At 45.2% G+C, this 24,136-nt stretch overlaps 1 protein-coding gene across 2 annotated transcripts in view; it reads left to right on the forward strand.

Moving 5' to 3' along the window:
• CPNE7 (copine 7) overlaps positions 1-24,136 on the forward strand; it is a 142,812-nt gene that overhangs the window by 17,916 nt on the left and 100,760 nt on the right. For both annotated transcript variants that reach the window (XM_077288446.1, XM_077288447.1), the window contains exon 2: positions 3,077-3,954. In XM_077288446.1, coding sequence (XP_077144561.1) covers positions 3,775-3,954 — 180 coding nt within the window. In that variant the 5' untranslated portion in view covers positions 3,077-3,774. The remainder of the gene's footprint in view (positions 1-3,076; positions 3,955-24,136) is intronic.

Consider the following 24,136-nt stretch of genomic DNA (forward strand, 5'->3'; position numbering starts at 1 on the left):
GAGCTTCCAGCGAGTCAAAAATCAAATGTAAAGCAAGCTGGACAAAAACACTGAATAATGCAAACGATCCAAATTGTACAAAACAGACTTAGCTTTTCTTGCATGAGGCAGACTGAAAGGAATCCGGAGGAGACCAAATAGGTCTGGATACAACGATGCCAGGCAAGAGACTGAGTCCAGAGGAGACTCAAATAGGAAACACCTGCTGCTTAACGACACAGCTGGAGCTCAGGCCTGCAACAAGACATACCTAACACAATACCGTTAGTGACCACCAGAGGGAGCCCAGAAACACAGTTCACAACAGTACAGTAATAGATGTGGATGATGGGGGTAGTGTAGTGCCGGTCGCAGTCAATAACGAGGACACCAGGTTGCAGTCTCTTTACCTCTTTACTGAAGGTCTCAAAGTCCTCCACTGTTAACCAGGCTGCGCAAGTCCGGCCGGTCCGATGGCACCTCCAGAGTTCCCTTTGCAGGTGGAAATCTGTGCCTTCCTTCTAGCGCTATGTGTTGTGGTCCTCCCCTGCTGAGCTTACGGGATAGTCCCCACAACTGTTGTGTCTGTTTCTCGTGTTCCCTCACAACTCGATTAGATGATCTTCTGCTAATCTTCCGTCCCTCCCAGGTGTAATGATTGGGACGCACCCGTATGACGGGTAGGCTCGGAGCTCTTCCGGGACCCTAGAGTCGCCCCTCTCCACAGGTTGCCCCCTATGTCTGCGTAGGTGATTTAAGTGAGACAGCCCGCCTGTGACTGACTGTCCTGCCGTTGGTTTGAAGTATGGCTTAGAGCTCTGTACCTCCTCGGCGTTCCGGCCGCCGGTTGTTTACGCCTCAGTAGGATGTTGCCTCGATCTTACAGCACGACTCCTACTGGTATTCTCCTTCTTGCTTTGATCTCGTTTCTCACTCAGCACAATAAATCTCGCTTCTTGTCCTTTCTTAGGGCACCGCCGCTATGAAGTGCAGGTGCGGTCCCGTAGCTTTCTCTCTGTTTGCCAGGCCTCTGTCAGGATCCCACCCCTGACAGGGACCCTACCGAATCTTCCCCTGCAACACCCTCTGCCACAAGGTGTTGCCTGGTTCCAACCCAGTCAGCGTTCTCTCTAACTTCCTGCCCGACCCCCAGTTTTACCAGTATGTGAGGAGTGGCCTAATGAATAGTACCCTTAGCTCCCCCTGGAGGCCCGACTGTGAAATGTATTGGTGTATGTGATACCTGGTCAGATGAACTCCTTCAGTGCCATCAAACGTACCATAGCCCCCCTTAATGGCGGAGCCACAGTACTGCAACGACCAGGACTCTGGGGCGCTGCAAAAGCAGATCGCACTTTTATTTTTATGCCGGGTATTTATAGACATGACATATATTTAGGTATGTGGGGAGAGTCGTGGTGGGATTCTCCTCGACATCACTGCAGGATTGCTTGTTCCCAGCAAATGCCTGCAGAGGATTGCTCTGTATTGGTGGCGGGGGGGCTTTATCCGTGACATTATTACAGGTGTCTTCTATATTCCCAAGGGGCTGTAATGCGTATTAATGCAGCATTACACATAAAGATTAATTTAGGCAACATAAATGGACGTGATATCACAGAAAACCTGTCCTACATTCACTTGGAGCCAGCTCCGAGGAGGTCCATGGGCTCTAAGGGCATCAATTCATCATTTGTGTACTTTGTTTGTTTTTTTAATGTCACTTTTTTAAGTCACTTTTCTTTTCTCGGGACTTTTTTAAACCAATTATTCAAAATAGAGCCGTTAATTAATTTTGCTAAGAAACAAAAAGGCTCTTTATTTTTAAAGGGAAGCTGTGTGCTGTTTTTTTGCTATGGATTTTGGGAGCAGTATAATGTAGAGCCAGAGAGTCTGATTCCAGCGATGTGTCACTTACTGGGCTGCTTACTGCAGTTTTGATCAAATTCCTGTTTTCTTTGCCATAGATGTATCAGTACTTGGAATTCTGAGCTTTGTATAACTCCGCCCACATCCCTGATTGGCAGATTCCTGTGTACACGCTCAGCAAGCTGCCAATCAGTGGTGGGGGCGGGGTTACACAGATTAGCTGGACTGCCTGGCATGTGCCACCTAGTCCCTCTAGTGATAATTTCCTACTGATGAAACACTGATTGTGTTGAAACTACAGCAAACAGCCTAATAAGTGACACATCCCTGGAATCAGGCACTCTTCCTCTATATTACGCTTCTCCGAGATTAAATATCAAAAACCTCTTGACAGATTTAAGCCTTTTTATAGCAAAAAGTTGCATATTTTGTACAAATTTCACAATATTTACATAAAAGATCTGGAAAGCCAAAAAATAAAACACTGTTACATTGGTGACTACAAAAAAAAAACAAGCAAGCCAAAACTTATTAAATTACAGGGTAAAAGATGAATTTGGTGCAAATCAAAAGTGGGCAAAAAAGTCACCAAAAACAATAAAATTAAAAGACACAAATGAAATAATGAATCGAACCCTATGTCTTTATCTTGCCATATAGAGTAGATTAATGTCAGCTGAACCCAAGCAGAACTTGCCGACTGATCTCTATGGGAACCTCCCAACTGGTTCTGGCTGATGTTGGGGGAGGAAGGATGGGACATGTAGATTTGGACATGCCTGATCGTTTTTACTCATGGTAGATAAGCAGGAAGTGTCTGATAGTGGCTCACTTCAGTCGCCCCATACAAACCATATTCATCCTCAGCTGAGGCAAGAGTTCATGTGTATGGGGAAGTTGGGAGAGATAGTGTATCCAGCATTGGCCATATTGCGGCACATCTTGCAGGAGACTAGTATAGTGCCGAAGTAGCCAGAAAAGTGATATTGAAAAAGCGTTGAGTGAAATGTAAAATATTCCGATTCCCTCTGTGCTGTCTGACATTGAACTTAATAATCTCTGAAAGCCATTGATTGAAATCCGATGATGCAAACTGCGGATGACACATTATTACGGTAGTACATTCCAGCCCAGACGGCATGGCTGCCTTCCCGCCTCCATCAGAGTAGGCTTGTGATATGTCATCCCAGTCTGCAGATACATGACAGATATATGTTTTGCTTTGCAGGCTCCTTCCGACTCACATGTCCACCCCTCAGACTGATCAATCTTCTACTTTTTGCACAACTTGGACTCTTTTAAGCTTTTGGTTTATTCCATCCCATCTTCTACAAGGGCTTGACCATTGACAAGCGCCAAGGAGCCAATTGTTGTCCGCTCGTCATCATCACTTTTGTACATGTCCAGAAAGCTGGATCGTCTTTGGCTCCATATTTGGATTAACTCCTGGGCTTGAGCTGAACTTGGAACATCAAGCAAGTCAACCATGATGAAGCAGCAAATCGGTGTGTGATGTATTAACAAACGTAGTTCTTTGGCTATTAACTTTGTAGAAGTCACTAATTTGCTAAAGTTGATACATAAATCTCTGGTGGCATCGTACCATTTTTAGCAGCTGTATCACACCTTGTAAGAAGACCTAAAGCTACATCATGATCGATCGATGCATGACATATTGACCTCCATTTCAACCTTCCTTTACCCTCATCTTTAATCACAGGGCACAAATTTATAGACAAAACTTGGATCCTTGATTATAGATGTCTTCAGAGAACTTCCATGGTCCAGATATTCTGTAGAACAGGCATTGCATGGAGAAAGGATCATCTTCCTGACTGTCCTCTGGAAATCGTACTATTACCACCATTCTTGACTGGTTAACCTCCCATTACATCCTTATCCAGTAACCCCATATATTTTGGCAAGATGATGGTGAGTGAGGTTACAGACTTGGCATCTCCGTCTTCCCTAGGCGTTGTCACAGCCACCTGTGTGTCTAAGGTGGAGCTCCGAGTGTGCTGCAAGAACCTGCTGGACCGAGACACACTCAACAAGTCGGACCCTTGTGTCCTGCTGCTTATGCAATCTCAGGGCCAATGGATGGAGGTAAGACCACCACTATTTGTAGTGAGCTATAATCTGGACAGAGCTTCAAGATAATGGTTTTGATGACTTGGCGGAATATGAAAGTAGATATTCTTTTGTGTAATAATTGGATTTTATGGGAATTTAAAGGGCTTGTCCACCTTTGGGGACAAAGTTGTTCTTATTATGCGTGCTGTATATGAGGCTAAAAATTATTTTTTGCAATTGGGTTTCTTTAAAAAGTTTGCATCGTTTGTCTTCTATAATTTTGGTGCTATACTGGTTGCAGAATGAGTTGACTAAGAATTCGTCAATGCGCTCCTTCTTTTATCTGTCTTTTTCTGAGCTCCTCTCAGTTGACTGGTCACCATGGACCGCATCAAAGTTTAATATGCAAAGTAACAAAAGATCCTGTAAAAGCCAAACGGTGCAAAATTTTAACCGAAACCCAATTGCAAAAATTATTTTTAGCCAAAAATACATGCATTTACTTAAAAAAAAGTCCCTTTAACCCATGTTATAATGAATGCCTATGCTTAGAATCAGATCTAGGGTTGGATTCCAAACGCTACTGGTTGAAGGGACCAGATGAAATCAGAAGTGGAACAGCTCAGTGCGTTGTGTTTGAAGCCTTCTTCCATATGCTCGTAAAGAAGAGAGCTTGCAATACCACCTATGGCCACTACACAATGTAGAGCGCTGTTTCACTTCCAATCGACTGATCGTGGGGGTGATAGGAGTCTTTATTACTAAAGTCCAAGAAAAAGCTCAGGGGTGCATTCATTATGTCATTTTCTTCTTTATTGTTCAAGGATAATGTTTTCTTCTTAAGAAAAATGTTTTTGATATTGATTTTGTTTTTATATTGTTTGTTTTTCCATTGAGTAGAACCAATATGGGTGTTGATGTGATCTTAGATTTCTATCTATATGCCCAATTTGGGCCCCTGGGACCAGTACAATGAGCTGCTGGATTGTAGTAGTTGACCATTCATATGATATGTGGTGGAAGATGGGGGCAAGTAGAACATTTTTTGCCTTTCGTGTTGTTTGGGTTGAACCTCATGGATTTTGTTGTGGCTGAACTTCAGTTTTTGGTCAAACCGGAAATAATAGGAAATGGAAATTATGATAGAGCTTTATGGCAGGTTGGTTGATTACTCATCTAATGGTGGGGAGAGGTCCTCCCAAGGTGTAGACGTGGGGGCTGAGATAATGGCCCCATAGGTCCATGAGTCTGGCACCAAATAATTACAAAACCTAGTGGGAACCCCATTTTCATAATTAGTGAGGGATCCAGTGCCTGGACCCCCACAACCAAACATTAATCATTTCTCTCTGGAAATGTGATTTGTTGGGGAATACCTTTATCATGTGCTCCAAGATAAGTTTTCTCTGCAAGGAACAGTAACAACATATTTCACATTTTGAAGAGGACCTGTCACCAGGTGTAAAGCACCCACGCTTTGTTTCCATTGTTCCCCTGAGAATTCTGTTTTTTGTTTTTCTAAAATCCACCATACGGTTCTAGAGATTTGAGTCTTTTTATGTAGTGCTAATTTCCATGGTCTTTATAACGAGGGCGTGGTCCACAGGAATCTCTGGGGGCGTGTCTCTGCATTCTTTCCCTGTGAACCATGCCCCTTTAGAAAAGGCCATAACAATTAGCTCTAAATATGAAGGCTCATATCTCTGAATCCGTATGGCGGATTTTGAAAAACAAAAAGCGGAATACATAGGAGAACAGTGGGAATAAAATAAGAATAAAAACTGCCTACCATTGACCTGATGACAGGAGCCCTTTAAGGACCTGTCACCAGGTGTAAAGCACCCACGCTTTGTTTCCATTGTTCCCCTGAGAATTCTGTTTTTTGTTTTTCTAAAATCCACCATACGGTTCTAGAGATTTGAGTCTTTTTATGTAGTGCTAATTTCCATGGTCTTTATAACGAGGGCGTGGTCCACAGGAATCTCTGGGGGCGTGTCTCTGCATTCTTTCCCTGTGAACCATGCCCCTTTAGAAAAGGCCATAACAATTAGCTCTAAATATGAAGGCTCATATCTCTGAATCCGTATGGCGGATTTTGAAAAACAAAAAGCGGAATACATAGGAGAACAGTGGGAATAAAATAAGAATAAAAACTGCCTACCATTGACCTGATGACAGGAGCCCTTTAAGGACATAACTAAGCCCAATCTTGTCAAGAAAAAGAAACACATTTGATTTAAATGGGGAGCAACATAATCCAGGCCAGTCCAATCCTTTGCCTTTATGCGCAGACCGTGAAAAGTGGAATTCTCCTTTAAGTGAGCCTAATACTGTATGTTCTTATTTAGTCTATGCAATTGGACAAACAGACAGATGTGTAATACGACATGCTGGAATCGCTAATGACTGTGTTTTGTCGTAATGCATTACACTATGCCATGTAAACATGAATAATTCCATTAATATCGCCTCCTCCGCTTCACGGTTAATGGTCTAAGAGTTATTGCGCTGGGTCCATGAAATGTAATTTTGCATCACATTTAACTTGGTTATTTATGTGTTCTGGAGAAACGAAATAAAAATTAATGAAACAAAAAGGTAATTAGCGCATGGACGGAGCACGGCTGCCTCCCTAATGTCCAGGACCTGCTGACATACAGAAAGGCTGCTGCTCTCTGGGTACTAATGAAGTATTCCGCTGCCTGCCGTTCTCAGTGATAAAACATGCATCCTGTTAGGAGCAAACGCTCTCGTAATGGTCCCGAACAAATAATAGGATTATAAAAACCCTCATCTTCCAGGGGCATAATGCAGACATATACCAGTAATTACTGCTGTTCCAGGACTCTATCTAATAAATTTATATGCAGTGTCAACTCAGCAATAGGACACGGATGACATTTTCCATCACACATCACTTCTAGACTTCTAGATTTTGGTTTCCTGCACTGATCATGGGATTTAATGGAGATAGAAGGCAGCAATCAGTATCAATTTGTAGGACGTGCTCTGAGGTCTCTACAACCTTTGGGGTGCTAAGGATCCTCCAACACTTTCCCTCTTTGTCTACGCCAACCCTTGTGGAGCAGGAGCAAAGGAACCTTCATGCTTTCTTCTTCCTGCCCCGTCAGTGTGCTTCACCAGGTTGCAGGATGATTTTAGGTTTGGTGACCGATCAGATGTTCATTTTCCTCATAGCCATGTCAGTCTGGCTCATCTATGGAGGGCTTGGGATCAGGAGTATAACTGGGTTGCAAGGATTACACTGGAGATTTTGGGGCCCCTAAAGGTCCCGTTGGTCCTTATGAGACGACCAATTCTAATAAAGACCCATGATAGTTGGGAGCCATGTTGGAGATTTTACATTAGGACTCACAATCTGTTCCTGATGGTCATTTTGGTGAGGCTATCAAGCCTGGAAGAGGTGGAAAAGCAGTCATGCACATGTCTGGTTCTTACTGTTGAAGTCTAGTTTGGCTGCCGCCATAATTCGTGTAGACATCAGTGGAGAAGGCCATGTCTTCGAGTGGCCAGATCTTCTGTATGTGGTTGGAACAGAAAGCCAAGTGGGAATTGGGCTCCAGAGGAGGGATGTGGTCCTCCATTTTAATTGTTTTTCTACTAGGGACTCCACCAACCTAAGGATCTGTCAATACCTCACTACTGACACCACTAAATCATGAATCTGACCCTACTGTAAACCATAAGCTTGCGGCAGGGTTGATCAATAGTCCCAAATTTGTCCAATGGCTGTCTTGGAGAGCCAGTGGGATGAATTGGATCCTCAGACCACCCTGAAGAATTAAGTTTGAAGAGTTATTTGTCACCTTGCAGGTGTTCAGCAAGTCATTGTAGTGACGTTCTTGGCATTACGATCCTTCAAGAGATGGCATCCTCGATTGTAAGACTTCTTGAGCCTTGGGGATGTTCTCATCATAACGCAAAGTTTACGAGAGTTGGACATCATATGTTTGCCAACAAGTGAGGTTGGGATATGTGAAAATTAGTGTTTGAGTGTGCACTCGGAGTGGTTTGTGCACAACCGTAAGTAGTGAATGGAGGGGCAGCCTTTTCAAGACTCATTGTGGCACATTAGGACAGCTTGTGTAGCCCACCGTCACCTTACTGCAAGCCGATTTAGAGGGAAGTTATGTAGACTAGAGATCCCCAAACCTGGGTCTTCCAGAATCAAAAGCTATCCCCTATACACTGATGAACAAAAGGGTAACAATGTTTGGAACTTTTGACTTTTAGGCTCCATATCTCACTATACACTTCTACTTCGAGTGTGAGACGACCATAATTTTATAGACAATCATCTTGGCTATCTCAAACATAATTGTGACTTGCTGCTATTTAGTCTATTATTAGTTATACAGATTCTTGTCGGGTCACTGCATTGTTACCGTTTTGTCCATAAAAATCTAAATTTTAATTTTTATTATATTACTAGTATTTTGTAAATCCCCCTTTGGCTTTCAGCAATGCCTGAATCCTTCTGGGCTGCTCTCAAACAGTTGCAAGCTTGTCTCCACTGAAATCTGTTCCCAGGTCTCTTCTACACATTCCCAAAGTTGGTACACACTGGTCGCCTCACTTGGTCTGTATACAGTTTTTTCTTCAACTCTGCCCACAAGTGATCGATTGGGTTGAAGTCTGGAGACTGTGGGGCCCAATCCAGCACCTCTACTTCATTGTCATTGAACCATTTCAATGCCAATCTCCACATATGTTTTGGGTCGTTGTCCTGCTGGAAATCTATGTCGTCCTTTTATACCTATTGTACTCGAGCGTACAAAGAAACTTGTATTGGCTGATACTCACATATAGGTCAGCATTGAAACCACCATCGATCCCGGTCAAGTATCCAACATCTTTGGCTGTGAAACAATCCCATATCATCAGGCTTCCTCCACTGGATTTGACAGTTCCTTCAATTTCTCGTCACCCCTTTTTCACCTTGTTTCTTCCAGACCCATTTGCACCCATCACAGCCTAGTCTATTGACTTCCATCTCATCGCTTCAAATCACCCGTTTCCAATTTTCTACCGTCCACTCTTTTGGCAAACTTGAGCTGACGCTTCTTATGGCGATATCGAAGTTGAGGCTTCTTCACCATTTTTCAGGCCACCATTCCAGACTTGTGTAACGTGCGTCGCATGGTGCTTGCATGGACGTCTGTGATCTCACTATTATGAAGCTTACGAGCCTCCTCCACTGCCGGGTTTGTCGCACCAGAACTGATAGACCTTGGGATGATCCGACTTGTTGGCGTCGATATTTTGCCTAGACGTCCACCTCTTGGATTCTGAATGGATGGACGGACTTCATATACAGTAGTTTTCTTCCAGCTGTCATGGTGCTCACATGATGCAGTTTGGCAATTTTCTTGGCCGAGAGACCACAATCGATGAGCTGGACGATGCCGTTTTTCTTTTCTTGGGAAATCTTCATGGTTGCTGCTCGATTTAAACCAGTGACCTTTCGCTTGGAATCAACCTAATAACACACTATGCTATTAGGGAATGTGAGGACAGGTTGTAATTTGTAGCATAGAGTAAGAAAAATATTTTTCCGCCACCAGGAACCAAACAATAATGCAGTGATGTGACCAGAATCTGCATAACTAATCATATGCGAAATAGTCAAAGGTCAAGTTTCTGTATGAGATAGCCAAGATGATTGTCTATAAGATGATGGTAGTCTCACGATCAAGGCAGTAGTGGATGGTGAGATATGGAGCCTGAAAGTCAAAAGTACAAAACATTGTTCCCTTTTTCTCGTCAGTGTATATACGACGGGCAGGGCCGGACTGGGACTAAAATTCAGCCCTGGCATTTGAAGTCACACAGGCCCACTTGTCACATGGTGACTGTATAATATCTTTGTACACTTGTAGGCTACAAGAAGTGAGGGGAGTGTAACACGACTATATAACATATAATTACAGCTGTATCCAGCATTACAGCTCAGCCCCCATAGAATGTAATACAGCACAGCCCCCATAGAATGTAATACAGCCAGCCCCCATAGACTATAATACAGCACAGCCCCATAGAATGTAATGCTGCACAGCCCCCATAGAATGTAATGCAGCACAGCCCCCATAGAATGTAATGCAGCACAGCCCCATAGAATGTAATACAGCCAGCCCCCATAGAATGTAATGCAGCACAGCCCCCATAGAATGTAATGCAGCACAGCCCCCATAGAATGTAATGCAGCCAGCCCCCATAGAATGTAATACAGCCAGCCCCCATAGACTGTAATACAGCACAGCCCCATAGAATGTAATGCTGCACAGCCCCCATAGAATGTAATACAGCACAGCCCCCATAGAATGTAATACAGCCAGCCCCCATAGACTATAATACAGCACAGCCCCATAGAATGTAATGCTGCACAGCCCCCATAGAATGTAATGCAGCACAGCCCCCATAGAATGTAATGCAGCACAGCCCCCATAGAATGTAATACAGCCAGCCCCCATAGAATGTAATACAGCCAGCCCCCATAGAATGTAATGCAGCACAGCCCCCATAGAATGTAATGCAGCACAGCCCCCATAGAATGTAATGCAGCCAGCCACCATAGAATGTAATGCAGCCAGCCACCATACAATATAAGGCAGCACAGCCCCATAGAATGTAATGCAGCACAGCCCCCATACAATATAATGCAGCACAGCCCCATAGAATGTAATGCAGCACAGCCCCATAGAATGTAATGCAGCACAGCCCCCATACAATATAATGCAGCACAGGCCCATAGAATGGAATGCAGCACAGACCCATAGAATATAATGCAGCACAGGCCCATAGAATATAATGCAGCACAGGCCCATAGAATATAATGCAGCACAGGCCCATAGAATGGAATGCAGCACAGCCCCATAGAATATAATGCAGCACAGCCCCATAGAATATAATGCAGCACAGCCCCATAGAATATAATGCAGCACAGCCCCATAGAATATAATGCAGCACAGCCCCATAGAATATAATGCAGCACAGCCCCATAGAATATAATGCAGCACAGCCCCATAGAATATAATGCAGCACAGCCCCATAGAATATAATGCAGCACAGGCCCATAGAATATAATGCAGCACAGGCCCATAGAATGTAATGCAGCACAGCCCCATAGAATATAATGCAGCACAGCCCCATAGAATATAATGCAGCACAGGCCCATAGAATATAATGCAGCACAGGCCCATAGAATGTAATGCAGCACAGCCCCATAGAATATAATGCAGCACAGGCCCATAGAATATAATGCAGCACAGGCCCATAGAATGGAATGCAGCACAGCCCCATAGAATATAATGCAGCACAGCCCCATAGAATATAATGCAGCACAGCCCGATAGAATATAATGCAGCACAGGCCCATAGAATATAATGCAGCACAGGCCCATAGAATGGAATGCAGCACAGCCCCATGGAATATAATGCAGCACAGGCCCATAGAATATAATGCAGCACAGGCCTATAGAATGGAATGCAGCACAGGCCCATAGAATGGAATGCAGCACAGGTCCATAGAATGGAATGCAGCACAGGCCCATAGAATACAATGCAGCACAGGCCCATAGAATATAATGCAGCACAGGCCCATAGAATGGAATGCAGCACAGCCCCATAGAATATAATGCAGCACAGCCCCATAGAATATAATGCAGCACAGCCCCATAGAATATAATGCAGCACAGCCCCATAGAATATAATGCAGCACAGGCCCATAGAATATAATGCAGCACAGGCCCATAGAATATAATGCAGCACAGGCCCATAGAATGGAATGCAGCACAGCCCCATAGAATATAATGCAGCACAGGCCCATAGAATATAATGCAGCACAGGCCCATAGAATATAATGCAGCACAGGCCCATAGAATGGAATGCAGCACAGGCCCATAGAATGGAATGCAGCACAGCCCCATAGAATATAATGCAGCAGAGGCCCATAGAATGGAATGCAGCCAGCCCCATAGAATATAATGCAGCAGAGGCCCATAGAATGGAATGCAGCCAGCCCCATAGAATATAATGCAGCAGAGGCCCATAGAATGGAATGCAGCACAGGCCCATAGAATGGAATGCAGCACAGGCCCATAGAATACAATGCAGCACAGGCCCATAGAATATAATGCAGCACAGGCCCATAGAATGGAATGCAGCACAGCCCCATAGAATATAATGCAGCACAGCCCCATAGAATATAATGCAGCACAGGCCCATAGAATATAATGCAGCACAGGCCCATAGAATATAATGCAGCACAGGCCCATAGAATGGAATGCAGCACAGCCCCATAGAATATAATGCAGCAGAGGCCCATAGAATGGAATGCAGCCAGCCCCATAGAATATAATGCAGCAGAGGCTCATAGAATGGAATGCAGCCAGCCCCATAGAATATGATGCAGCACAGCCCCATAGAATATAATGCAGCAGAGGCCCATAGAATGGAATGCAGCCAGCCCCATAGAATATAATGCAGCAGAGGCCCATAGAATGGAATGCAGCCAGCCTCATAGAATATAATGCAGCAGAGGCCCATAGAATGGAATGCAGCACAGCCCCCCCCCCCCCCCAATAGCTCCACAATCCAGTCATCACTCATTGATAAAAAAAAACAAAAAACACTCTACTCACCTTTCCTCCTGCCCCGCGCTGCTCTGGCTCTGGTCTCAGCAGTCGCAGTCTGCCCGCTCGGTCACACAGCAGGTGCGCGATGATATGACGTCATCGCGCACCCGCAGTGTCAGCGGCAGGCAGAGTGGGGAATGATGGGAGAGGGAGCGTCAGCAGACGCTCTCTCCTCCATCATTGCATTCAACTGTACTGGCGTCTATGACGCCGGTATAGTTGAATGCGGGGCCGGGAGTGCGCCGACAGCGGGGAGAGTGTGCCGACAGCGGCACACTCGAGCGGCCCACTACTGCCACCGGCCCTTCTGGCATTTGCCAGAACTGCCCGATGGCCAGTCCGGCCCTGACGACGGGGGATAACTTTCTAGTTATTTGGATCTGGCCACATATGGAATCTGGATCCCGAGAGCCATGCTCTGTAGTCACATCTTGAAGGGTATGGACGTCCACATGCTATCAGTCATGAAGGGGTTAATCGTGTATATTTTAGGGACTTTTTAGATATCTCAGATTTGTTTTTTGTTTTTTTACCTGTTTTGGTTTTTGAACAAGATGATGGCAATGAATTATGCATGACAGGCGCCATTTCCATCTTAATAAAATCAGTTCCCATTTACTGGGAATATATAATTCAGGAATAATAAAGTAGAAGCAATACATTATTTCAATAATGTCAATGACAGCGTCTATGAACTTAATAAACACATTACAGGCAACGGGCAGACTGACATTTTTCATGTAGTATGAAATTATTTAATTCCCCCCCTCAAACAAAAAAATATATAATCCTAATACTTGGGAAATTAATGAATTAGTCCCCGGATATTTTGTGGCCACTGTATATAATGCATAGCTGAAATCACAGACTCGGAGCTAATAGTTCTTATTTCGCAGCCGCATCACTCATGTACGATTCTGGGAAAAATAATAAAATCCTAGGGCTTGTTGTGCCCTTTAATGCACGCCAACCAAATTCAGTGTATATGTATATATATATATATATATATATATATATATATACATACATACAGTACATACAGGGTGGGCCATTTATATTGATACACCTAAATAAAATGGGGATGGTTGGTGATATCAATTCCTGTTTGTGGCATATTAGTATATGGGAGGGGGGAAAACTTTTCAAGATAGGTGGTGGCCGTTTTGAAGTGGGCCATTTTGGATCCAACTTAATTTTTTCCAGTGGGAAGAGGGTCATGTGATACATCAAACTTATTGAGAATTTCACAAGAAAAACAATGGTACACTTGGTTTTAAAGTAACTTTATTCTTTCATAAGTTATTTACAAGTTTATGACCACTTATAAAATGTGTTCAAAGTGCTGCCCATTGTGTTGGATTGTCAATGCAACCCTCTTCTACCACTCTTGACACACTGAGAGCAACACTGCAGAAGAAATGCTAGCACAGGCTTCCAGAATCCGTTGTTTCAGTTACTGCACATCTCGTATCTTCACAGCATAAACAATTGCCTTCAGATGACCCCAAAGTTAAAAGTCTAAGGGGGTCAGATGGGGAGACCTTGGTGGCCATTCAACTGGCCCACGATGACCATCATGATGATGTGTTGCCCTCTTTATGCACTGAAGATGGCACGGTCCCTGAGTTTTTCCAGCAAGATGGTGCACCAACACATTTTGTGTCAGGTACAAGCATTCCTACATGAACAGTTTCCTGGAAAGTGGATTGGTCGTCGTGGGCCAGTTGAATGGCCACGAAGGTCTCCTGATATAATAATTTAGAAACAATAATACTAATGTTTTAACTCAGGAAGAGTTCAGAAATCAATATTTTGTGGAATAACCATGATTTTTAATCACAGCTTTCATACATCTTGGCATGCTTTCCACCAGTCTTTCACGCTTCTTTTGGGTGACCTTATGCCACTCCTGGTACAAAAATTTAAGCAGCTCTTCTTTGTTTGATAGCTTGTGACTATCCATCTTCCTCTTGATTACATTCCAGAGGTTTTCAGTGGGGATCAGGTCTAGAGACAGGGCCATGATAGGGATTTGATGTGGTGGTCCTTCATCCACACCTTGATTGACCTAGCTGTGTGGCATGGCCCATTGTCCTGCTGGAAAACCAGTCCTCAGAGTTGGGGAACAATGCCTGAGCAGAAGGAATCAACTTTTTTTTTCCAGGATAACCTTGTATGCGGCTTGATTCATACATCCTTCGCAAAGAACAATCTGCCCAATTCCAGCCTTGCTGAAGTATCCCCAGATGATCACCGATCCTCCACCAAATTTCACAGTAGGTGCAAGACACTGTGGCTTGTACGTCTCTCCAGGTCTCCGTCTAACCATTAGACGACCAGGTGTTAGGCAAAGCTAAAAATTAGACTCATCAGAGAAGATTACCTTACTCCAGTCCTCTATAGTCCAATCCTTATGGTCTTTGGCAAACTCCAGCCTGGCTCTCCTTTGCTTCTCATTGATGAAAGGCTTTTTTCTAGCTTTACATGACTTGAGCCATGCCTCTAGGAGCCTATTATGAACTGTTCTTGCTGTGCATTTCACCCCAGCTGCCATTTGCCATTCCTTTTGTAGGTCACTTGATGTCATCCTGTGGTTGCTGAGTGACATTTGAATAAGATGACGGTCATCCCGGTCAGTGGAGAGTCGTTCTCACCCTCTGCCGGTCTGTAGCTTTGTTGTCCCTAATTCTGCTGCTTGACCTTGTTGTAATGGACTGCCATCTTAGACATTTTAAGGATGTGTTACAACCGGTCCTGGTCCTGTACCTTCGCGGGGTTCCCTGTCGGGACTCCCACTCTGTTCCGGCCCACGCCATCCAGCTGCAGCCTCTGCTTCCTCTCTTCCCCCTGCTTCCTGGCTCGCAGCCAGAAGATTCTCGGGTAGAGTGCTTAGGTTGCGCGTGCGCTATCAGACTCTTAAAGAGACAGCGCTTATTTTTCAAAAAGTACTTCAGACTAATGGCATATTAGTAATTACTATTTCTAGCCCCTCCGCCATAGGAAGGGTGCCGGAGCAACCAGTATCGTCTGTTGCTAGCTTCCGGTTTCGACTAGTGTGTGCTTTAGCTTCTGAAGTGTTCTGCCAGTGCTCCGCTTACACTGTTTGTCTCCGCAGACTATCATCTGCCTGTTACCCGGCTATCCCTGACAACGTCCGTTCTGTCTATGCCAGTTCCATCACATCCCGCCATTCAGCCATCCGTACCTCTGGACAATGCCAGCTCCACGACATTTGTTAAACCTGCTTGTCCATCTGTCCCCCTGGGACAGCTGCCACATGTCCGGGGTCTAACTGGAGGTAGCACCGATTTCCCCCAGGCATTCCATTCTGACCCTGTTCGAGGGGACTTACCACGGGTGTCTGGGGCTCACATAGTCACACCCCCTTCAGAGCCTCCGGACCGTGGTCCAGAGATTCCACAAAAATATCAATAAAAACGAATGTGAACTTCACCTCCATTTCCATTCGTTACAGATTGCTCCAGCCATGGAACCCGCTGGATCCCAAGTATCTCCGGCCATGGAGCTATGTCAAGAGGTTACCCGTCTGAGGGATCAACAGGACAAGATCACGACCTATCTGCACAACTTGTCTACTCACATGGATTCCCTTATATCATCGAATGCACCCATCTCTGCTACTGGCATCCAGGTATCCAGTTGCACGTCAAGTAAAGGCCCTCGCCTGGAGGCTCCCAACCGCTTCCATGGCGACCCCGTTCATTGTCTGGGGTTCATTAACCAGTGCACGCTACACTTTGAACTCCTGGGGCATATGTTTGTTTCTGATCGAGCCAAGGTGGGCTTCATTATGTCTCACCTTGCTGGAGAGACCCTCACCTGTCTGAATCTGCTGTGGGTGAGAGGGGATCCTCTGGTTACTAATCTCCAGTCTTTTCTAGAAGCATTCCGCAGGACCTTTGATGAACCCGGTCGTGCCACGTCGACAGCTTCGGTTGTTCTTCGGTTATGCCATGAGGCTCTTACAGTGGCTCAGAATGCCGTTTGGTTCCGTACCCTTTCGTCTGAGGAGGCTGCCTTCTTGGAAGGTCTTTTGGGAAGAGTAAAGGATGAGCTGGCTGGAGGGGACATGTGTTGTGAATTCTGCTCTTGGGCTCCCTCCGGTGGTTATAAGTGGTAGCACTGCTGTTGTGAAATTGGATTCTGGGCTCCCCCGGTGGCCACTTGTGGAATTGAACTTGTGTGCATCATCCCCTCTGTTCACCTGCTCCTATCAGGATGTGGGAGTCGCTATATAACCTTGCTCCTCTGTCAGTTTCTTGCCGGTCAACAATGTAATCAGAAGCCTTCTGTGCTTGTTCCTGCTACTAGACAACTCCCAGCTAAGTTGGACTTTTGTCCTTGTGTGTTTTTGCATTTTGTTCCTGTTCACAGCTGCTGTTTCGTTACTGTGTCTGGAAAGCTCTTGTGATCGGAAATTGCCACTCTGGTGTTATGAGTTAATGCTAGAGTCTTAAAGGAATTTCTGGATGGTGTTTTGATAGGGTTTTCTGCCGACCATGAAAGTGTCCTTTCTGTCTTCCTGCTATCTAGTAAGCGGACCTCGATTTTGCTAAACCTATTTTCATACTACGTTTGTCATTTCATCTAAAATCACCGCCAATATATGTGGGGGCCTCTGTCTGCCTTTTGGGAAAATTTCTCTAGAGGTGAGCCAGGACTGTCTTTTCCTCTGCTAGGATTAGGTAGTTCTCCGGCTGGCGCTGGGCATCTAGGGTTAAAAAACGTAGGCATGCTACCCGGCCACTTCTAGTTGTGCGGCAGGTTTAGTTCATGGTCAGTATAGTTTCCATCTTCCAAGAGCTAGTTCTCATATATGCTGGGCTATGTTCTCTCGCCATTGAGAATCATGACAGTTTGACCGGCCCAAAAAAGGGTTAAATTACTGGCTGAGAAAGGAGAGAAAAAAGAAGTCTGCTACAATTTTTTTTTTTTTTTTCCTCTAGTTCTGAGTGTGCTCTTAATTGAATCACTTGCTAGTCTGCCTATACTGCAGCCTTCCTCTCTTTCTCTCCTTCTAATCCTTGAATGGCTCTGTGTTCACCTGTTTCAAATGGATCTTCAGAGTGTAGCTACAGGTTTGAATAATCTCGCCACAAAGGTACAAAATTTGCAAGATTTTGTTGTTCATGCACCTATGTCTGAGCCTAGAATTCCTTTGCCTGAATTCTTCTCGGGGAATAGATCTCACTTTCAAAATTTTAAAAATAATTGCAAATTGTTTTTGTCCCTGAAGTCTCGCTCTGCCGGAGACCCTGCACAGCAGGTCAGGATTGTAATTTCCTTGCTCCGGGGCGACCCTCAAGACTGGGCTTTTGCATTGGCACCAGGGGATCCTGCGTTGCTCAATGTGGATGCGTTTTTTCTGGCCTTGGGGTTGCTTTATGAGGAACCTCATTTAGAGCTTCAGGCGGAAAAGGCCTTGATGTCCTTGTCTCAGGGGCAAGATGAAGCTGAAATATACTGCCAAAAATTCCGCAAATGGTCTGTGCTTACTCAGTGGAATGAGTGCGCCCTGGCGGCGATTTTCAGAGAAGGTCTCTCTGATGCCATTAAGGATGTTATGGTGGGGTTCCCTGTGCCTGCGAGTCTGAATGAGTCCATGACGATGGCTATTCAGATCGATAGGCGTCTGCGGGAGCGCAAACCTGTGCACCATTTGGCGGTGTCTACTGAGAAAACGCCAGAAAATATGCAATGTGATAGAATTCTGTCCAGAAGCGAGCGGCAGAATTTTAGACGAAAAAATGGGTTGTGCTTCTATTGTGGTGATTCAACTCATGTTATATCAGCATGCTTTAAGCGTACTAAGAAGCCTGACAAGTCTGTTTCAATTAGCACTTTACAGTCTAAGTTTATTCTATCTGTGACCCTGATTTGTTCTTTGTCATCTATTACCGCGGACGCCTATGTCGACTCTGGCGCTGCTTTGAGTCTTATGGATTGGTCCTTTGCCAAACGCTGTGGGTATGATTTGGAGCCATTGGAGGCTCCGATACCTCTGAAAGGGATTGACTCCACCCCATTGGCTAGTAATAAACCACAATACTGGACACAAGTGACTATGCGTGTTAATCCGGATCACCAGGAGGTTATTCGCTTTCTGGTGCTGTATAATCTACATGATGTTTTGGTGCTGGGATTGCCATGGCTGCAATCTCATAACCCAGTCCTCGACTGGAGAGCTATGTCTGTGTTAAGCTGGGGATGTAAAGGAACTCATGGGGACGTACCTTTGGTTTCCATTTCATCATCTATTCCCTCTGAGATTCCTGAATTCTTGTCTGACTTTCGTGACGTTTTTGAAGAACCCAAGCTTGGTTCACTACCTCCGCACCGGGAGTGCGATTGTGCCATAGACTTGATTCCGGGTAGTAAATACCCTAAGGGTCGTTTATTTAATCTGTCTGTGCCTGAACACGCTGCTATGCGAGAATATATAAAGGAGTCCTTGGAAAAGGGACATATTCGTCCTTCGTCATCTCCCTTAGGAGCCGGTTTTTTCTTTGTGTCTAAGAAAGACGGCTCTTTGAGGCCGTGTATTGATTATCGACTTTTGAATAAAATCACGGTTAAATATCAATATCCGTTACCACTGCTTACTGATTTGTTTGCTCGTATAAAGGGGGCCAAGTGGTTCTCTAAGATTGATCTCCGTGGGGCGTATAATTTGGTGCGAATCAAGCAGGGGGATGAGTGGAAAACCGCATTTAATACGCCCGAGGGCCATTTTGAGTATTTGGTGATGCCTTTTGGTCTTTCAAATGCCCCTTCAGTCTTCCAGTCCTTTATGCATGACATTTTCCGCGATTATTTGGATAAATTTATGATTGTGTATCTGGATGATATTCTGATTTTTTCGGATGACTGGGACTCTCATGTCCAGCAGGTCAGGAGGGTTTTTCAGGTTTTGCGGTCTAATTCCTTGTGTGTGAAGGGTTCTAAGTGTGTTTTTGGGGTTCAAAAGATTTCTTTCTTGGGATACATTTTTTCCCCCTCTTCCATCGAGATGGATCCTGTCAAGGTTCAGGCTATTGGCGATTGGACGCAACCCTCTTCTCTTAAGAGTCTTCAGAAATTTTTGGGCTTTGCTAACTTTTATCGTCGATTTATTGCTGGTTTTTCTGATGTTGTAAAACCATTGACTGATTTGACTAAGAAGGGTGCTGATGTTGCTGATTGGTCCCCTGATGCTGTGGAGGCCTTTCGGGAGCTCAAGCGCCGCTTTTCTTCCGCCCCAGTGTTGCGTCAGCCTGATGTTGCTCTTCCTTTTCAGGTTGAGGTCGACGCTTCTGAAATCGGAGCTGGGGCGGTGTTGTCGCAGAGAAGTTCCGACTGCTCCGTGATGAGACCTTGTGCTTTTTTTTCCCGTAAATTTTCGCCCGCCGAGCGGAATTATGATATTGGGAATCGGGAGCTTTTGGCCATGAAGTGGGCTTTTGAGGAGTGGCGTCACTGGCTTGAGGGGGCCAGACATCAGGTGGTGGTATTGACTGACCACAAAAATTTAATTTACCTTGAGTCTGCCAGGCGCCTGAATCCTAGACAGGCGCGCTGGTCGTTGTTTTTCTCTCGGTTTAATTTTGTGGTGTCGTACCTACCGGGTTCTAAGAATGTTAAGGCGGATGCCCTTTCTAGGAGTTTTGAGCCTGACTCCCCTGGTAATTCTGAGCCCACAGGTATCCTTAAAGATGGAGTGATATTGTCTGCCGTTTCTCCAGACCTGCGGCGGGCCTTGCAGGAGTTTCAGGCGGATAGACCTGATCGTTGCCCACCTGGTAGACTGTTTGTTCCTGATGATTGGACCAGTAGAGTCATCTCTGAGGTTCATTCTTCTGCGTTGGCAGGTCATCCTGGAATCTTTGGTACCAGGGATTTGGTGGCAAGGTCCTTCTGGTGGCCTTCCCTGTCACGAGATGTGCGAGGCTTTGTGCAGTCTTGTGACGTTTGTGCTCGGGCCAAGCCTTGTTCTCGGGCTAGTGGATTGTTGTTGCCCTTGCCTATCCCGAAGAGGCCTTGGACGCACATCTCGATGGATTTTATTTCGGATCTGCCTGTTTCTCAGAAGATGTCTGTCATCTGGGTGGTGTGTGACCGTTTCTCTAAGATGGTCCATCTGGTTCCCTTGCCTAAGTTGCCTTCTTCTTCCGAGTTGGTTCCTCTGTTTTTTCAAAATGTTGTTCGTTTGCATGGTATTCCTGAGAATATCGTTTCTGACAGAGGGACCCAATTCGTGTCTAGATTTTGGCGGGCATTCTGTGCTAGGATGGGCATAGATTTGTCTTTTTCGTCTGCTTTCCATCCTCAGACTAATGGCCAGACCGAGCGGACTAATCAGACCTTGGAGACATATTTGAGGTGTTTTGTGTCTGCGGATCAGGATGATTGGGTTGCTTTTTTGCCTTTGGCGGAGTTCGCCCTCAATAATCGGGCCAGCTCTGCCACCTTGGTGTCCCCGTTTTTCTGTAATTTGGGGTTTCATCCTCGATTTTCCTCCGGTCAAGTGGAATCTTCGGATTGTCCTGGAGTTGATGCTGTGGTGGAGAGGTTGCATCAGATTTGGGGGCAGGTGGTGGACAATTTGAAGTTGTCCCAGGAGAAGACTCAGCTTTTTGCCAACCGCCGTCGTCGTGTTGGTCCTCGGCTTTGTGTTGGGGACTTGGTGTGGTTGTCTTCTCGTTTTGTCCCTATGAGGGTTTCTTCTCCTAAGTTTAAGCCTCGGTTCATCGGCCCGTACAAGATATTGGAGATTCTTAACCCTGTGTCCTTCCGTTTGGACCTCCCTGCATCCTTTTCGATTCATAATGTTTTTCATCGGTCATTGTTGCGCAGGTATGAGGTACCGGTTGTGCCTTCCGTTGAGCCTCCTGCTCCGGTGTTGGTTGAGGGTGAGTTGGAGTACGTTGTGGAAAAGATCTTAGACTCTCGTGTTTCCAGACGGAGACTCCAGTATCTGGTCAAATGGAAGGGATACGGTCAGGAGGATAATTCTTGGGTCACTGCCTCTGATGTTCATGCCTCCGATCTTGTCCGTGCCTTTCATAGGGCTCATCCTGATCGCCCTGGTGGTTCTGGTGAGGGTTCAGTGCCCCCTCCTTGAGGGGGGGGTACTGTTGTGAAATTGGATTCTGGGCTCCCCCGGTGGCCACTTGTGGAATTGAACTTGTGTGCATCATCCCCTCTGTTCACCTGCTCCTATCAGGATGTGGGAGTCGCTATATAACCTTGCTCCTCTGTCAGTTTCTTGCCGGTCAACAATGTAATCAGAAGTCTTCTGTGCTTGTTCCTGCTACTAGACAACTCCCAGCTAAGTTGGACTTTTGTCCTTGTGTGTTTTTGCATTTTGTTCCTGTTCACAGCTGCTGTTTCGTTACTGTGTCTGGAAAGCTCTTGTGATTGGAAATTGCCACTCTGGTGTTATGAGTTAATGCTAGAGTCTTAAAGGAATTTCTGGATGGTGTTTTGATAGGGTTTTCTGCTGACCATGAAAGTGTCCTTTCTGTCTTCCTGCTATCTAGTAAGCGGACCTCGATTTTGCTAAACCTATTTTCATACTACGTTTGTCATTTCATCTAAAATCACCGCCAATATATGTGGGGGCCTCTGTCTGCCTTTTGGGAAAATTTCTCTAGAGGTGAGCCAGGACTGTCTTTTCCTCTGCTAGGATTAGGTAGTTCTCCGGCTGGCGCTGGGCATCTAGGGTTAAAAAACGTAGGCATGCTACCCGGCCACTTCTAGTTGTGCGGCAGGTTTAGTTCATGGTCAGTATAGTTTCCATCTTCCAAGAGCTAGTTCTCATATATGCTGGGCTATGTTCTCTCGCCATTGAGAATCATGACACACTGCTGTCTCTGGATCGCAGCATTTATCAGGTGTGTTCACTTTTTGCAATTCTGACTGGGCTATTTAGTCTTGCTTGACCCTTTAGTCAGTGCCAGTTGTCCATTGTTCCTGGAGGATTCACATCCCTGCCTGGTCTCTCCTGCTTTGCTGTTCATTTCAACAAAGATAAGTTCTGGCCTTGATTTTTGCTGTCCACATGCTGTGGCCTTATTGTTCAGTTCTTTTCCATGTTTTTGTCTTGTCCAGCTTGGTCTGTATAAGGATTTGCTTAGCCAAGCTGGTATCTCTGGAGTTGCAGATATACCCTCCATATCTTTAGTTAGATGTGGAGATTTTGTATTTTCTGTGGTGGATATTTTCTAGTGTTTTAATACTGACCGCATAGTACTCTGTCCTATCCTTTCTATTTAGCTAGAAGTGGCCTCCTTTGCTAAATTCTGATTTCAGTCTGTGTATGTTTTATCCCTCTCCTCTCACAGTCAATATTTGTGGGGGGCTGTCTATCCTTTGGGGATTTTCTCTGAGGCAAAATAGTTTTCCCTTTTCTATCTCTAGGGGTAATTAGTCCTCCGGCTGTGTCGAGATGTCTAGGGAGTGATAGGTACATTCCACGGCTACTTCTAGTTGCGGTGTTAAGTTCAGGGTCTGCGGTCAGTACAGGTACCACCTTCTCCGGAGTACGTCTCATGCTGCTCTTAGGCCACCAGATCATAACAGTACAACTGGCCAACAATGAGTTAACCGCATCTCAGAAGAAGGGTAGGAAAGTTCTGAGCCATTTTTTTTTCAGTAGTCTGTTGTGTTTTTTTTTTTTCCCTCTTTACCTCTGGGTGGCTCAGGAGTTCGGCGCTGGTATGGATGTTCAGGGATTGGCTTCTCGTGTGGATCAACTTGCTGCTAGAGTACAAGGTATTTCCGATTATATCGTTCAGACTCCGGTTTTAGAGCCTAGAATTCCAACTCCTGATTTGTTTTTTGGGGACAGGTCCAAATTTTTGAGCTTTAAAAATAACTGTAAACTGTTTTTTGCTCTGAAACCCCATTCCTCTGGTGATCCCATCCAGCAGGTTAAAATTGTTATATCTCTGCTGCGTGGTGACCCCCAGGATTGGGCATTTGCCCTGGAACCTGGGAATCCGGCGTTGTTTAATGTAGACACCTTTTTCCAGGTGCTTGGGTTATTGTATGATGAACTGTCATGATTCCCAATGGCAGGGAAACATCAGAACACAAAAATAACGGACGAGCTCTGGGTGATGGAATCTCGAGCTGACCGTGAGCTAAATCTACCACACAACTAATAGTAGCCAGGGAGCATACCTACGACTTCCTAAATGCCACGCGCCAGCCGGAGGACTAACTACGCCTGGTAGAGGAAGGAACAGACCTGGCTTACCTCTAGGGAAATACCCCAAAAGATGATAGCAGCCCCCCACATGTAATAACGGTGAGTTAAGAGGAAAAGACATACACAGTATGAAAGTAGATTTAGCAAAGAGAGGTCCACTTACTAGATAGCAGAAGGATACAAAAGAGGACTTCACGGTCAACTGAAAACCCTTTCAAAAAACCATCCTGAAATTACTTTAAGACTCCTGTGTCAACTCATGACACAGGAGTGGCAATTTCAGCCCGCAAGAGCTTCCAGCTACAGAGAAAAACAAAAACTGCAAACTGGACAAAAGATACAAAACAAAA

The sequence above is a fragment of the Ranitomeya variabilis genome, chromosome 2, assembly GCF_051348905.1.
Source record: "Ranitomeya variabilis isolate aRanVar5 chromosome 2, aRanVar5.hap1, whole genome shotgun sequence".
Lineage (NCBI taxonomy): Eukaryota > Metazoa > Chordata > Amphibia > Anura > Dendrobatidae > Ranitomeya > Ranitomeya variabilis.